Source organism: Nuphar pumila, chromosome 12, assembly GCF_984573655.1.
Source record: "Nuphar pumila chromosome 12, dmNupPumi1.hap1.1, whole genome shotgun sequence".
Classification (NCBI taxonomy): domain Eukaryota; kingdom Viridiplantae; phylum Streptophyta; class Magnoliopsida; order Nymphaeales; family Nymphaeaceae; genus Nuphar; species Nuphar pumila.
In genome coordinates, this window is record NC_143260.1 from 143,934 (window position 1) to 160,317 (window position 16,384).

At 37.3% G+C, this 16,384-nt stretch overlaps 1 protein-coding gene across 3 annotated transcripts in view; it reads left to right on the top strand.

Annotated features, from left to right (window-relative positions):
• LOC149819557 (guanine nucleotide exchange factor SPIKE 1-like) overlaps positions 1 to 16,384 on the top strand; it is a 170,738-nt gene that overhangs the window by 91,297 nt on the left and 63,057 nt on the right. For all 3 annotated transcript variants that reach the window (XM_089982730.1, XM_089982732.1, XM_089982731.1), the window contains exon 21: positions 12,268 to 12,398. In XM_089982730.1, the coding sequence (XP_089838856.1) occupies positions 12,268 to 12,398 (131 nt within the window). The remainder of the gene's footprint in view (positions 1 to 12,267; positions 12,399 to 16,384) is intronic.

Here is a 16,384-nt window from a genome sequence, read left to right on the forward strand (position 1 = left end):
TTGGTTGTCACCCCTCCACAAGTGCAGACATTGGTTACTACTCCTTCATACATATCTTTAATTATACTAATGTACTTGAGAGAAACACCTTTCTTCATCATTGTCCACCAGAGAACGTCCCTAGGTACTCTATCGTATGCCTTCTCTAAATCAATAAAAACCATATGCAAATCTTTGTTCCTCTCTCTATATCTTTCAATAAGTTGTCTAAGAAGATGTATAGCTTCCATAGTTGATCTTCCAGGCATAAAACCAAATTGATTCTCCGATATCATGACAACCTTCCTCAACCTAGACTCAATCACCCTCTCCCAAAGTTTCATAGTATGACTCATGAGTTTTATACCACGATAGTTTGCGCAATCTTGTATATCACCCTTATTCTTATATAAAGGCACCAAAGTACTCTTCCTCCACTCATTAGGCATCTTATTTGTTCGCCAAATCAAGTTAAAAAGATTTGTCAACCATTCTAAACCTTTCTCTCCCAAGCATTTCCAAGCCTCGATAGGTATAACAATATAGTTAGCACTAAATGTCAATTAAATCAAATGAATAATTAAATGCCTAATTAAATATAACTAATAATTATGAATTAATTAAAATTAACAATTATATACCAGTTAACTCATAAATGCCAATTAAACCATAATTAGCAAGAAATGGTAAATTAAAAATATAATCTACACTTAATGCTAATTATAATATAATAATGGCCACATTATTCCTGAAATTCACTTTCCATTTATTTAAAAATCTTAAAAAATTCGCAGATATTACATTTATAGCAATCCTCTTCATCTTGATATCCTTTAGCTTTATATTGTATGTAACAAAAACCAGTCTGTTCATCTTTTTTTGTTCTAGTCTATTTCAATGTTTTGAATGCACATGCAATAATATAATTCAAAATTATAAATATATCTTTTAAAAACAAAATAGATAGCAGCTAAAAAGTGTTCCAATTACACTAACATTCCAATGCATTGCGTGTCAAACTTAAATTCAATTATCATCATTCTTCAATTGAGGAGTCTCATGCCCAAATAAGCTCTCCATCAATCAGCTTCATTCAAATAAAGCATGAAAAATTGAAAAGAATCATATGAATTGTGTTATTATGAAAAAAGCATAAAAGGTTCGTAATATTAAGAACATAATTGCAAACTTATCAAGATTTTGTTTTAATTTTTTATTTTTCTTGTCCCAACGATCACCTCTTCTCTTCCAAACGACCCAATTGGTTTTCTAGATACATTGTTTGGCTTCAGAATCACCAATGGAACCTTGCTATCCAAGACCAATTTTTTGGCACAGTCATAAAACCCATCTCTTTATTTGCATTGAAGTTATAGAATAATAAAAAATATAATGAAAATAAGGGTTTAAATAATATCCTATTGCATTCCAAGGTTGATGGAGTTGTGCATTCCATTTTTCATTAATCATGTCCCAAATGTAGTTGTCTCTTCTTTCAACGTTTTCAATAATGGAGTCAATTTCTTCCATTGCTCTACCAATCGCCCCGTATTGTTCATCTGCATATACTATTCCTTATGCTATCGCCACATGCATCATTTATGTGACAATGAGTAAAGGCTGAGAGAAGTTCGTTTATGTTTGTGTATTTTCTCATCGTGCTTGACATTCACGCGTGCTATATATGTATCATGTGATCCTTTTTGCTTTTTCTATTGTTTTTTTAAAGCTTTTATTTTGCCAATGTCTTCAAGCATCTCTAACTTCCTTCCGACCACATAACTTGGTGCATTGTCTGATGAATTGCACCATATTCTCTTTACCAACTTCAAGAATCTTTTTTTTTAAATAAGATCATAAAGATTGTCAGCAGTCTGCTTCATATTGCTGATATCAATAGCTTCAAAACATCGTTTTTGATGAGCTAGTCGCTATGTAGTCAAAAGCACCGACTAGGCGCCTAGTCTGGCTAGTTGCCAGAAAAATTCTAGGCGGCTGAGTTCCTAGGTGCCCCCTTGATGGGGTAACAATTTTGCTGACTAGGTGCTAACTAGGGTGCATGCGTTAATATCAATTTTCTGTGAAAGGAAAGCATTTGTTTTATTATACTGAATGTATATTTTGTGAAAGCATGTGTGATTGTGTACTTGTGATGAAAATATCTATTCACTAAAAGACTTGGATGTTATTTTAATATTGTTGAGACTTTAGATTATGTTTAAATTGTTTAGCATTTGTTCATATTGGCAGTTGTATGCTTTGTTTATTGAATTGTTCTTGATTTTTTAGTAGGTTATGTAATATAACAGTTTTACTGTGCTTGACGAGTAATGACATGTTAAACTTTAATTTTATGTATGCATGTTTGCTGTTAATTTTATCAGTTCATTTGTAAATTTTATATTTTTCATTTTTTTTAATTGGGGTGCCGGCTAGTCTTTTTAGGGGTCTACCAACTAGGGTCCGACTACTGCTTTTGGCTACACAGGCTAGTCACAAGAAAAATTGAACAAATTTCTTTCCTTATTATCAGTATCAGTCATGATGCTACGACAAATCTTAAACCATGCATTTTTTAAACTCTTTCAATAATACAAAGTGTCCCTGCAGACATTTTATTCGTGCTATCAAATGCGCCCCTTAAGAGAGGGGAAAAAAAAGAAGGGAGAGGTGATTAAAACTATCATGAACTACATTAAGGGCAGAATGTCCTATTCACATTAGTCTTATATAAGCTTAAAAAAATGATAAAAATTCCCAGTTTCCACTACATAAGAGCTGATGTTTATAGCACTCAGCCACCATTGACCTATGGTCAACCTTGCATATACGGAAATGGTCCTCCCCCCTTTTACAAGTTATCAGAATTATTGCAGATGTTTCGAGGATTGTGATGACCAATACATTTTTCATGTGATAAAATCTTAAAATGGACCAGGTCATCCTACTCATGTTGTGGATTCGAAAGAATCTTTGCAATAAAACATAGTGCATCTTTTTTCCTTCTCAAGTCAGAGATATTACTGTTTTGTTTCTCTGAACTACTCTTTAATGACCCCAACTCATACCCTTTGAAAATGCAGATTTTTTTTTTATATATGCGAAAAACATTCCAGAGACCCTGAGTCCTCACAGTTTCAATTCCAATTGGATAACCAAACACCACAAAGGGACTTACATTTATCATCCACAAAGAACTAAACCAAACCTTTTTATTCCTGTATCAATGTCATTCTCACACTCAACTGAAAGTAAAATAGCAACTAACTGAAACAAAAGAACTACAACAACAACTACTACGCCTTCATCCTAAAACAATTGGGGTCGGCAATATGAACCAAAAAAGAAAATCATTCTGGGTCTTCTACATGAATCCTTCTCCTCCAATCATTTCTATCCAATGCCATGTCCTCGGTGAGGTTCAAAGCATTCATATCCTTTCCTATCATCTCCATCCAAGTCTTCTTAGGCCTACCTTGACCTCTTTTAACTATTATATTTTCCCGTTTCTCCATCCTTCTAACTGGAGCATCATTAGGCCTTCACCGAATATATCCAAACCACCGTAAACGATTCTCTCTCATCTTGTTTTCAATGGATGCAACACCTACCTTCTTACGTATCTCCTCGTTTCGAATTTTATCTTTTATTGTATTTCCACACATCCATCTAAGCATACGAATCTCAGCTACACTCATTTTTTGAATGTGATGTCTCTTGGCAGCCCAACATTCCGTACCATATAGTAAAGCGAGCCTAATTGTTGTCCTATAAAACTTTTCCTTCAACCGCAATGACATTCTACGATCGCACAACACTCCAGTTGCACTTTTCCATTTCATCCACCCTATGTCACAGGGATTCGGCTAGCAGGGTGCCGCACGTCGACGCGGGTGCGGCATCGGGTGCGGTCAACCCGATCCTGGGTGCGTTGACCGCACCCAAGATCATTTCGGTCCATTTTTGTTTGGATTTTTTTTAAAAAAAAAAATTTACCCTACGAAATGGGCTGCAGAATTTAAAAAAAAAAATTCTGGACAGCTGCTTGCTGCTGCTGCTCTTGTTTTATAAAGGGGCACTTGTGTCCACAACATCTGACAAGCTTTGTTGGCATCCCATGCTATTCCTGCCTCCAAACAATTAATTCACAGCGTTGGAAAACATACTGTTAACTTGGAAATGATGATCCATCTTGCTCAAAAATTAAAACCAAAATTCAAGAGCCTTTTGAAGTCTTTATGCTTCAATCAACCAAATCCTTTTTCGTCAAGGATTTTCTCTCTCCATAATAAATGATAATAAATGATAATGATGGTGGTAGAGTAGAGCCTTGGTGGCTATTAGTATTCACTTTTCTCCTGACGAGGTGCTCTAGCCGTAGCCTTGTGTAGACCTCTCTTTTCCACATGTCAAATCTAATAAATTTCTTTTAGCTGTCATCTGTGTGCAACTTTATATAAAATGAAATTTGAAGAACCCTAGGCAGTGGCGTGGCACTGACGTCGTAGGCCTCGTGAAGATTCTCTCTCCAACAAACCACGTCAAACCTTTCGCTTATATTTTTTTTCGTGAAGACCAGGGAGTTTCAGACATGATTGAATCATGACAGTCAGCAGAACGGAGCAGACTGGGTCGATCAGATTCTCAATCCTTTCGGTTCATCAATTTTGTCCCGTTGAGCTAAAGTACACAAGAAGCAGAAAGTGGGTAACAAGTCTTCACCCCCGACCCCCTTCTATATATATATATATATTTACATTTTTGCCCCTACCGCATCCCTGCACCCGGGTTTTTTGAAAGTGCCGAATCCTCGCACCCGCACCCATGTGACATAGCATCCACCCAACCTTTAGCCTATGATTTACATCTCCATCAATTTCTCCATACTTTTGAATGATAGATCCCGAATATTTGAAACAGTCATCCGCCGGTATTTCTTGCTCACCAAGCTTCACTACACTCCCATCACTATTTCGTTGCTTACTAAACCGACATTCCATATGTTCTGTCTTACTCTTACTCAACTTAAAACCTCTTGCTTCCAATGTCTCTTTTCCATAATTCTAACTTAGCATTTACCCCAGCTCTAGACTCATCAATCAAAACAATATTATCAGCAAACAACATACACCACGACACATTTTCTTGAATTGATCTCGTAAGCTCATCCATCATTATAGCAAATAGGAAAGGGCTTAATGCAGATCCTTGATGTAACCCAACCGTTATAGGAAAATTGATTGTCACCCCTCCACAAGTGCGGACATTGGTTACTACTCCTTCGTACATACCTTTAATTATACTAATGTACTTGAGAGAAACGCCTTTCTTTATCATTGTCCACCAGAGAACATTCCTAGGTACTCTATCGTATGCCTTCTCCAAATCAATAAAAACCATACGCAAATATTTATTCCTCTCTCTATCTCTCAATAAGTTGTCTAAGAAGATGTATAGCTTCCATAGTTGATCTTTCAGGCATAAAACCAAATTGATTCTTCGATATCATGACAACCTTCCTCAACCTATACTCAATCACTCTCGCTCAAAGTTTCATAGTATGACTCATGAGTTTTATACCACGATAGTTTGTGCAATCTTGTATATCACCCTTATTCTTATATAGAGGCACCAAAGTACTCTTCCTCCACTCATTAGGCATCTTATTTGTCCGCCAAATCTTGTTAAAAAGATTTGTCAACCATTCTAAACCTTTCTTGCCCAAGCATTTCCAAGCCTCGATAGGTATACCATCTGGGTCAACTGTCCTTCTTGATTTCATTTTCTTCAAAGCCTCTGCAATTTCTTTCTTTTGAATCTTGCGCATGAAGTCACAATTCATCTCATGAAAACGAATTGAAAAGTCTCCAAGATCCTGAGCATGACTTCCATTAAATAGCTTATCAAAATAATCTTTTCATCTTTCCTTAATCTCCTCATCTTTGACTAAAACCCTTTGCGTTTCATCTTTGATACATCTCACCATACCCAGATCCCTCGATTTCTTATCTCTCATCTTTGCGAGCCTATAAATATCTTTCTCGCCCTCTTTGGTATCTAAATTGTCATAAACCTTCTTATATACCTTATCCCTCGCGTTTCAAATTACTTGTTTAGCTTCCTTCTTTGCTATCATATACTTCTCCAAATTCTCTTTATCACGACTCTTAGATTTCTATAATTTTGTCTTTTAACTTTAATAGCTAATTGGACATCGTCGTTCCACCATGATGTATCTTTACCTAGCGATGCACCGCCTTTAGACTCACCCAATACCTCCTTAGCCAGCTTTCTCATGTCACCCGCTATCTTATTCCACATTGATTCTGAATCCTCCTCGAGACACCAATCAACTTCCTTAACTACCTGCTCTACAAATATTTTTTGTTTAACTCCTTTCATTGCCCACCACTTAATTCTAGGATCTATCCTTTGTCTGTCCCTTTTGCGGCATTGTCTAATTCTAAGATCTAAAATTTAGACTCTATGTTGTGTAGCTACACTTTCTCCCAGTATAACCTTACAATCGATGCAACAACCCCTATCTCTTTTTCTAAGTAGGAAAAAATCTATCTGACTCGTATTAACCCCACTTTTAAATGTTACTAGGTGAGACTCCCTCTTCCTAAACCAAGTGTTTGCTAAGATCATATCATAGGACAAACCAAAATCTAAAATTCTTTCTCCACTTTTGTTTCTTTCTCCTATACCAACTCTCAAATCCATTCATACTAATGCCTACATGTCCATTATGGTCACCGCCGATGAAAAACTTTTCTCCATAAGATATCCCTTGTAGTACCCCATGTAAATCTTCCCAAAAGTGACACTTAATGGAATCATCTAAACCTACTTGAGGTGTATAAGCACTAATAATATTAATAATATCTGTACCTAATACTAATTTAATAAGCAAAATCCTATCACCCTTCCTACGGACCTCAACTACATTCTCTATAAACTCACGACTCATAACAATCCCTACTCCATTCCTATTCCTATTTATTCATGTATACCAAATCTTATATCCCCAAGGTTCTATCACTTTTGCTTTCTCACCTACCCATTTGGTCTCTTGTAGACATAAAATATCCATATTTCTCCTACACATAACATCTACTAACTCTACTAACTTACCAGTTAAAGACCCTATGTTCCAAGTGGCTAACCTAATTTTATGGTCTTGAACTATCTTCTTTACCCCCACCTGTCCAACAAAGTGAGGGAACCCTTGCCTATTTGACACCACACCCGGGCGCCGGTGTGACGCGTCGCTTCTGGGCGATGACCTAGCAACCCTTGCCCATTTATCACTGCCTTTGGGCCTATAGAGTACAACACGTCACTCAGTAGGGAACGCCCCAACGAAATTCTCATATTGGTTCATATTCATAGGGTGTGACTAAGTTTTTATGCTGGCTGTCACTGACCTACTGCAACCCTCCTCCTTTTTCCTGGCTTGGGACCGGTAGTGTATAACTAAACAATTATACACAGACTGAGTTAACTGAAACAAAAGAATTGAAAAAAATAAAAAGAAGTGCCATTCTGTCCATAGGTGAAGCAGTCTAAAATCAAGCGTGACCCTTGTGCCCTCCCTGGAGCTAGTCGACTTTACCGATCACTTGTATCTGCGAAAAACCATAAAAGTAGGGTGTCAGAACCGAAATTCTGAGCACAACTACCTCTAGTGATACAGTTGAGAAAAAGAATATAGATAAGATTTCATGCATTAATTTGAGGGAATGCAGATATGACCATTTATAACATTTATGAGATTTTTCATATAACGGTTATAAGTGCTAAGTATGCAAAACCATTAAAGCAGTAGCAAATAACAAACCTTTAACATGCAATAAGAAGTAAACATCACACACTCACTATCATGTAATGATTGATGAAACAATTAAAATATGCATGATCTAATGTATTTCAGGAAAATGCATGATTTATGTGTAATGCATGAAACCTTTTATTATCTTTCATTTAAGTTTCGTTTTTCCATATGCATGCCCTATTAAATGCATACAACTTTAAGTTACTCTTTTTAATTACCGTTACCCGTAGATACACCAAACAGGTACAATCCCTGAAGTCAAGTTAGCTTTCAAGGGTAAGTTAGCTTACAATTTGTATTTTATTAATAGATTCAAAACTTAGCCCTCGACCGATATAAAAAATTAGCACCATCCATCGGAACATTAGACCTCCACATCTAATGTCGGGGACACCACTTACATTGTACCAAAGCAACAATTGTGTCAAAACACATCACCCCCAGGTCAAGTGGCAGACTCTCCCTAAAACCGTGGCCAAGAGGAGGAACCTCAATATCGGGTTCAGGGGACAAAATAAAGCACACAAAATTTTTATATCCTCACAGTTTCTCTAAGACCGGAACTTTAAGATCTCCATTCTTTCGATTGGAAATCCCAGAACGTAAATTACAATGTTCTTAATTATTACCTTTTTATTAAAAGTTAATTCTTGAAGTTTTGCAATAATGTATGCGAAAACAAAGTAAAAGCTCGCATCCACCCCTGCGAGGACCCTTACGAGACTCCAGCCCGTGAGGACAAACAAGAATAGTGTAGTAGTGTGCAAACCAACCAATGTGATTCATGCTATGCATTTATTCATATAAATGAAGAGTCTCTCATGCCCAAGGCTCTCCAAGCCTATGATGATTCACTGGGATCATTGATACATCCTGGGCAACCATCATAGCAATACGCCACACATGCACTAACTCACACACATGCTAACACCCATTCATACATACCGGATCAACACGCATGGAATCACAATTTCAAGTGCATGTGTAATAACATTAATGTTGTGTAGTTTGCATATGCTTCTATTGCAATACATGTAGTTACAACTTCTCAAACACACCCTTCCAATTAATGCTCCAATGCACCACACTGAAAAATACTTCACATTGAAACAACAGTGTTCACTATGGCATACAAAATTTTATTTTCATTATGTGCTACATATACACCTTTTTTTTTGCTGTGGACAACACCCAACCCATGTCCAGCCAACTGTACACAGAAAATCCTCCTAACAATAAGAATACCATGTTATCTAGCAACTATGTTCCTATCATGAAAATAAATTCTGTTTCTTCATAAAAGCGACTATGCACAGAAAATTTACTCTTATAAAACGGTGAATACTAATCGGAATAAAACCATGGAAGGGGAAATCCGTACAGCCCCTTGATATACACTAGAGTAGGCATGAAACTCCCCTCTTTTACCTATGGATTCCCATCAAATCATGCATGGGAACCCATCCATAGTCGATTCCTCATCCGAATCAAAAGAAAGTACCCATACCTTAGAACCGACGCTTGAAAGAAAAGCACAGGGATGCCGATGGCGAGGAATGGCTCAATCAGGCGTCGTTGGAGTGTCTGCCGAACATAGGCAAGATGTCACAGCAGGGAGAAGATTTAAACGAAAGGAAAAGAGAACAACTTCCCAGAACATGGACCTATGTTCGCTGCCCGTGCCTAAGGTCGTTGTCTTCACAACGGACGCAGGCTTATCCCCTTGCCCTAAGGCGTCCCCACACTTCGGTCTAAGGGGGTGCCCATGAGATTTGAACCTAGACCCTAGCAGCGTAAACCCCATCCTACTACGCCAAATCCCTTTGGGCCTATGCTACACATCGGCTTGCACAGAGGGGCGACACCCATGGGGATCGAACATTGACTGCCTTGCCTAGCAGCCAAGATCCAACCTCACTATGCCAACCCTTTCTTTGGGTTTTGAACCTGCAACATCCCACTACAAGGAGACTTGCACTGACCGCTCCTACCAACCACGCGGATCCCCGTTGGTCTCCCCAAAAGAAGGGATCAGGCAGGGGCATCGCCCCTGCCTGTTGGTCAGAACAAGGGAGATGCATTTGCCTGTTGGCTAGAACAAGGGAGAAAGGGGGCGACAAGGGCTTCTGGCCCCCCTGCCGACCCTCGGTAGAGCCCCACGGTAGAGGTGGCAAGGGCGGCAGAGGCGCCGCCGGCCACCTTCCGATTCCCTGACGGGCACAAGGGGGGGGGGGGCAAGGGTGGCAAGGACGCCACCTGCCGACCCTCGGCAAGCCCCAAAAAGAGGAAAGAAAAAGGGGGAGACACGGCACAGGCCTCCTATCGTCCTTCCGGCGAACGCAAAGACAGAGAGGGGGGAGAGTCGCAGCAGGGGGCCGTTGGCTCCCTGCCGACTGTTAAAATATATCTCCAAAACCAATGGTATATATATATATATATATACTTATATACATAGAGATACAAATACATATATATATATATATATCATATATGTATACATATTTCTATATATATATATATATCTTTTTATTATTTTACCCGAAAAGGGTATTATTGTAATTTCACATCTTACGCATATTCCACTTGGAATATGTTGTAATCTTTTTTTTTTCTTTTCTTTCTTTTTCCATTATTTTTATTTTTTATTCTTTTTTTTATAATGGGTCACATTGGGGGTCCCCCCAATAGAGTCGTTGGGGACCCCCAACGGTCACAAATGTGACCGTTGGGGGCTCCCCAACGACTCCTTTGGGAGCCCCCCCATGTGGCCTCTTGCATTTGTATAAATAGGGGTGTTCCCCCTTTTGTTTGTTCAAGCTTGAGAGTCTCAAGCATTTGTTTTTTTCTATAAAATACATGCCTTAGTGCATGTTTGCTATTTTTGCGTATTTTGTTAAAGTGTTGTGAGTGCCTTCGTGCACATCTTTTGTAAGGTATTTGTGCTTGTATGCATATTGTCTCTTTGTAGACACTTTTACATGGTATCAAAGCAAGGTTGGTGATAGAGGATTGTGGGATTCTTCGTTTTTCGAGTGCCTTGAAAAGGTGTTTTTGAAGATTGAAGTGGTGAATCTTGCTTCTCCAATATTTTAGAAGAATCCTGTGCAAGTAAGACCTAAAGATTTCCTCTTGGTACGTATTTCTTCTTCCATCTTTACTCTCTAATGGGCGAAAAAGAGTCCTCCTTTGCTCTTGGTTTTAAACTAAATGACTCCAACTATCATGTTTTCGCCGGGAATATGGAGGCTCACATAAAAGGGAGTAAAGAAAAAAGAGCGTTGTTTGTCCTCATCTCTTGATTAGATTCATTCAAGAACCTTACCAAATGGCTCAAGTCCTCTGTGGGATACATTCTTGATGAGATTAAATCCATCTACTCAGAGCTATAAGGCTATCACTCGAACATAGAAAGTGTCCTTCAGGACATGGAAGAATCAATGCGAAAACAGAAATCCAAATGTTGTTGGTTGAACGAGGACCGCAACACTAAATACTTTCACTCCCTCTACAACAAAAACATTATGAGAAACTGTATAGGCCCCCTCATTTGGGATGATGGTTCTTCCATAAATTTCATTGAAGAGATCAAGTCAAAAGCTATTCGGTTGGATTAGAGAGTAAAGATGATAACAAGATGCTGAGAAAAGAAGTCACTTTGGAGGAAATAAAAAACAGTAGTGTCTGAAGTTGAGCTTAGTAACGGCCCTGGTGCCGATGGCTGGTGCGTAACTTTCTGTGGGGATGACTCCTTAAATCAACAACACCTCTGCTTAATGTGTTGGGACAAAGTCTGTAAATTGTCCAGAAAAGGGGGCCTGGGCATCCAGAAATTAACAGATATTAACTCATGGAGTCTGTTAAAAATGGCTTGGAAAGTATCCAATCTCTGTGTCCCATTGGGTCTACCTAATCATATCAAAATACTTTCATGTAGAGTCTATCTGGTTGCCTCTACATCCCAACAGAGGATCATACAGATGGAAGGGGATCAAGCAAGGGGTGGTTGGGATCTTACCCCATGTCCAGTGGGATGTTGGAGAGGGTTCTAATATAGCTTTCTGGTTCGATCCCCGGTTCTCCCTGGATCCCATGCTAAATGAACTCCCTTCCAACACCCAAGAAGTCTTGCACCACAGTCGACGGTTACAGGATTTTTTTTTTTCGTTTCTTTTTAAAACCCTACTGGGTTACGGATCTGGGTCGGGTCCGACCCGGGTCTGAGCATTCTTTTTAATTTTTTTTCTTTTCAAAAACACGGGTTTTACATCTAATCGATTGGTGATTACCTGAGTGATGCTTTTTGTCATGAGTATTCGGTGAAGATAGTTTTCTCTTTCCCTGTAAGTTCCACTTACAAGAAAAGTTGCTTCCTGGTTGGAAGGTATTACTGGATAGAAAAGTTATTCATGAGGCAGATTGTAAAAGTTTTACATGGTTGCATTCTTTTGCAGGTTGCGTTATACATGGACAAATTTACTGGTGTTTGCCAACCTGTTCTGCATGATTGCAAGCTTACATTCTTGCAGATTTTGTGCGATCATGATCTTTTTGTGGAAATGCCTGGCAGAGATCCATCTGACAGGTAATTGATATGCTTTTGAGCCCTCTCTCTCGTACACACATGCACACGGTACAAAAATTAAAAAATAAAAGGAAAAACAAAGGAGGAGCTCGAAAATTCTAAGAAAGTGGATAAGGAAGAAGGCTAGAGGTGAGCACGTTAGAGGCAAAAAAGCAGTTCTGGGTGTTTCTAGATTTGGTCAGCCTTATATGCTGTGAATTATTTATTCTAAGTCTTGTTATATACAATGAAAAAAACATCCTCACTCATTATAATGTATTACAACATTTGTAAATATTTAAGAATGCCTCTGATGTCATTTCCTAACAGCCTCCCTTGTACATGATCTCTTATCATGGACAACTTTTTTTTGAGAAATTGATGTGGAGCCTTTGTGAGCTTTTTAGTGAATATATCTACATCCTAGTGTTCTATTCCAATGAACCATGCTTAAATCTGTCTTCTATCTTTTCTCTTATAAAGTGGTGTTCTATTTGAATATGATTTGTCTTGCCATGATGAAAGTATTAAGCGTTGAGTGCAATATCGGTAGCATTTTAGTCCTCAGTTACACACATTTCTTAATACTTTATTTTAAATAATTAAAAAAATAAAAAATCCATGCCTTCCTCTTTAGTAAGAGAGGCCAGAGGTCAACACTTTGCTTTTCTGCAAGACTTGCCACTATTCTTTGCCTTTTACCATTCCTTGATATGATGTTTTTGTGAAAGTCTGAGGTCTTGAGGAAAGGGGAGAGAGCAGAAAAGGAGAGGTGCAATTGTTGAGAGAGTCCAATAAGATACGTCAGTTCTCCTCATTGGGATGTTATATTCTATACATGGGGGTTTTAGTCCAATTCTCAAATTAACCCACCATTCAACAATATTGCCAATTAGCCAACATAAAATAGCTGGGCATGACATATGATTTCAAATACTCCTCAAGCTATGTCTGTTTTGCCATATAGTCACAAATATTCATCTAGGCTATATCTCAACAAGGCAAATACTGTGATAATATAGGTTTATTTGATAAACCTTGAGAAGTTTCGACACTTAAAAACTTAAAAGTATAAAAGTAGCAGAAATAAGTAAAAACTAATTTTCAGATAATAAAATACATGTAAAATATAACAAAAGAAATAAGTAAAAATATAAAATCCCATATTTAAGGTATAGAAAAGACATAAAATTGTAAAAATAACTGAAAATGCCACTTGTCCATCAAAAGATTATGAAGCCAATATTTTCATTCTGTTGGTGATATCTATGACTACAATTTGCCATCATGGATAGCTTGGTTTTCAGGAGCCAGTGTCTATGTGGGTAAAACTTTGTTAAATAGATCTGCTACTTGGCCTTCACTAAAAATAAATTGTCTCAAGCTCTTAATCTTCAATTTTTTTTCTGATTATCCTATGTCACAAAGCAGGAACCAATATCTATGTGGGCAAAGCTTTAGTAAATAGATCTGCTGCTTGGTCTTCACTAAAACTAAATTGTCTCGATCTTCATTTTCAATTTTTTTCTTATTATCCTATTGTAACGAAATATGTGGAAATACAAAATGAGGGCCTGTAAGGGCTTACAAGATCATAAACACAAAGTGCACATGCTCATACATAAGTCCAACTAAGGGACAATACAAGAGCACAAAGGCACAACAAAGCCTCCAAAATATCATGGTATCAGAGCAGACAAACAACAAATTCAAGGGCCTCCAAAATATCATGGTATCAGAGCGGGTTCATCGGTAAGTCCCGTAGATCAAACTGCATATTCTTTCTCTCGTCTCTTTCTATATTCAAATCAGTTTTTGCCTTTCTTCTGTGATTTTTTTCTTTATTCTTTCATCGATTGAGTCCATTCTCTCTCTGCATCAGATCTATTTTGGGTCTGATCTGATCAGCTCTAAACAGCAGATCGACCCAGTCAGATTAACCCACCATTCAACAATATTGCCAATTAGCCAACATAAAATAGCTGGGCATGACATATGATTTCAAATACTCCTCAAGCTATGTCTGTTTTGCCATATAGTCACAAATATTCATCTAGGCTATATCTCAACAAGGCAAATACTGTGATAATATAGGTTTATTTGATAAACCTTGAGAAGTTTCGACACTTAAAAACTTAAAAGTATAAAAGTAGCAGAAATAAGTAAAAACTAATTTTCAGATAATAAAATACATGTAAAATATAACAAAAGAAATAAGTAAAAATATAAAATCCCATATTTAAGGTATAGAAAAGACATAAAATTGTAAAAATAACTGAAAATGCCACTTGTCCATCAAAAGATTATGAAGCCAATATTTTCATTCTGTTGGTGATATCTATGACTACAATTTGCCATCATGGATAGCTTGGTTTTCAGGAGCCAGTGTCTATGTGGGTAAAACTTTGTTAAATAGATCTGCTACTTGGCCTTCACTAAAAATAAATTGTCTCAAGCTCTTAATCTTCAATTTTTTTTCTGATTATCCTATGTCACAAAGCAGGAACCAATATCTATGTGGGCAAAGCTTTAGTAAATAGATCTGCTGCTTGGTCTTCACTAAAACTAAATTGTCTCGATCTTCATTTTCAATTTTTTTCTTATTATCCTATTGTAACGAAATATGTGGAAATACAAAATGAGGGCCTGTAAGGGCTTACAAGATCATAAACACAAAGTGCACATGCTCATACATAAGTCCAACTAAGGGACAATACAAGAGCACAAAGGCACAACAAAGCCTCCAAAATATCATGGTATCAGAGCAGACAAACAACAAATTCAAGGGCCTCCAAAATATCATGGTATCAGAGCGGGTTCATCGGTAAGTCCCGTAGATCAAACTGCATATTCTTTCTCTCGTCTCTTTCTATATTCAAATCAGTTTTTGCCTTTCTTCTGTGATTTTTTTCTTTATTCTTTCATCGATTGAGTCCATTCTCTCTCTGCATCAGATCTATTTTGGGTCTGATCTGATCAGCTCTAAACAGCAGATCGACCCAGTCAGATTAACCCACCATTCAACAATATTGCCAATTAGCCAACATAAAATAGCTGGGCATGACATATGATTTCAAATACTCCTCAAGCTATGTCTGTTTTGCCATATAGTCACAAATATTCATCTAGGCTATATCTCAACAAGGCAAATACTGTGATAATATAGGTTTATTTGATAAACCTTGAGAAGTTTCGACACTTAAAAACTTAAAAGTATAAAAGTAGCAGAAATAAGTAAAAACTAATTTTCAGATAATAAAATACATGTAAAATATAACAAAAGAAATAAGTAAAAATATAAAATCCCATATTTAAGGTATAGAAAAGACATAAAATTGTAAAAATAACTGAAAATGCCACTTGTCCATCAAAAGATTATGAAGCCAATATTTTCATTCTGTTGGTGATATCTATGACTACAATTTGCCATCATGGATAGCTTGGTTTTCAGGAGCCAGTGTCTATGTGGGTAAAATTTTGTTAAATAGATCTGCTACTTGGCCTTCACTAAAAATAAATTGTCTCAAGCTCTTAATCTTCAATTTTTTTTCTGATTATCCTATGTCACAAAGCAGGAACCAATATCTATGTGGGCAAAGCTTTAGTAAATAGATCTGCTGCTTGGTCTTCACTAAAACTAAATTGTCTCGATCTTCATTTTCAATTTTTTTCTTATTATCCTATTGTAACGAAATATGTGGAAATACAAAATGAGGGCCTGTAAGGGCTTACAAGATCATAAACACAAAGTGCACATGCTCATACATAAGTCCAACTAAGGGACAATACAAGAGCACAAAGGCACAACAAAGCCTCCAAAATATCATGGTATCAGAGCAGACAAACAACAAATTCAAGGGCCTCCAAAATATCATGGTATCAGAGCGGGTTCATCGGTAAGTCCCGTAGATCAAACTGCATATTCTTTCTCTCGTCTCTTTCTATATTCAAATCAGTTTTTGCCTTTCTTCTGTGATTTTTTTCTTTATTCTTTCATCGATTGAGTC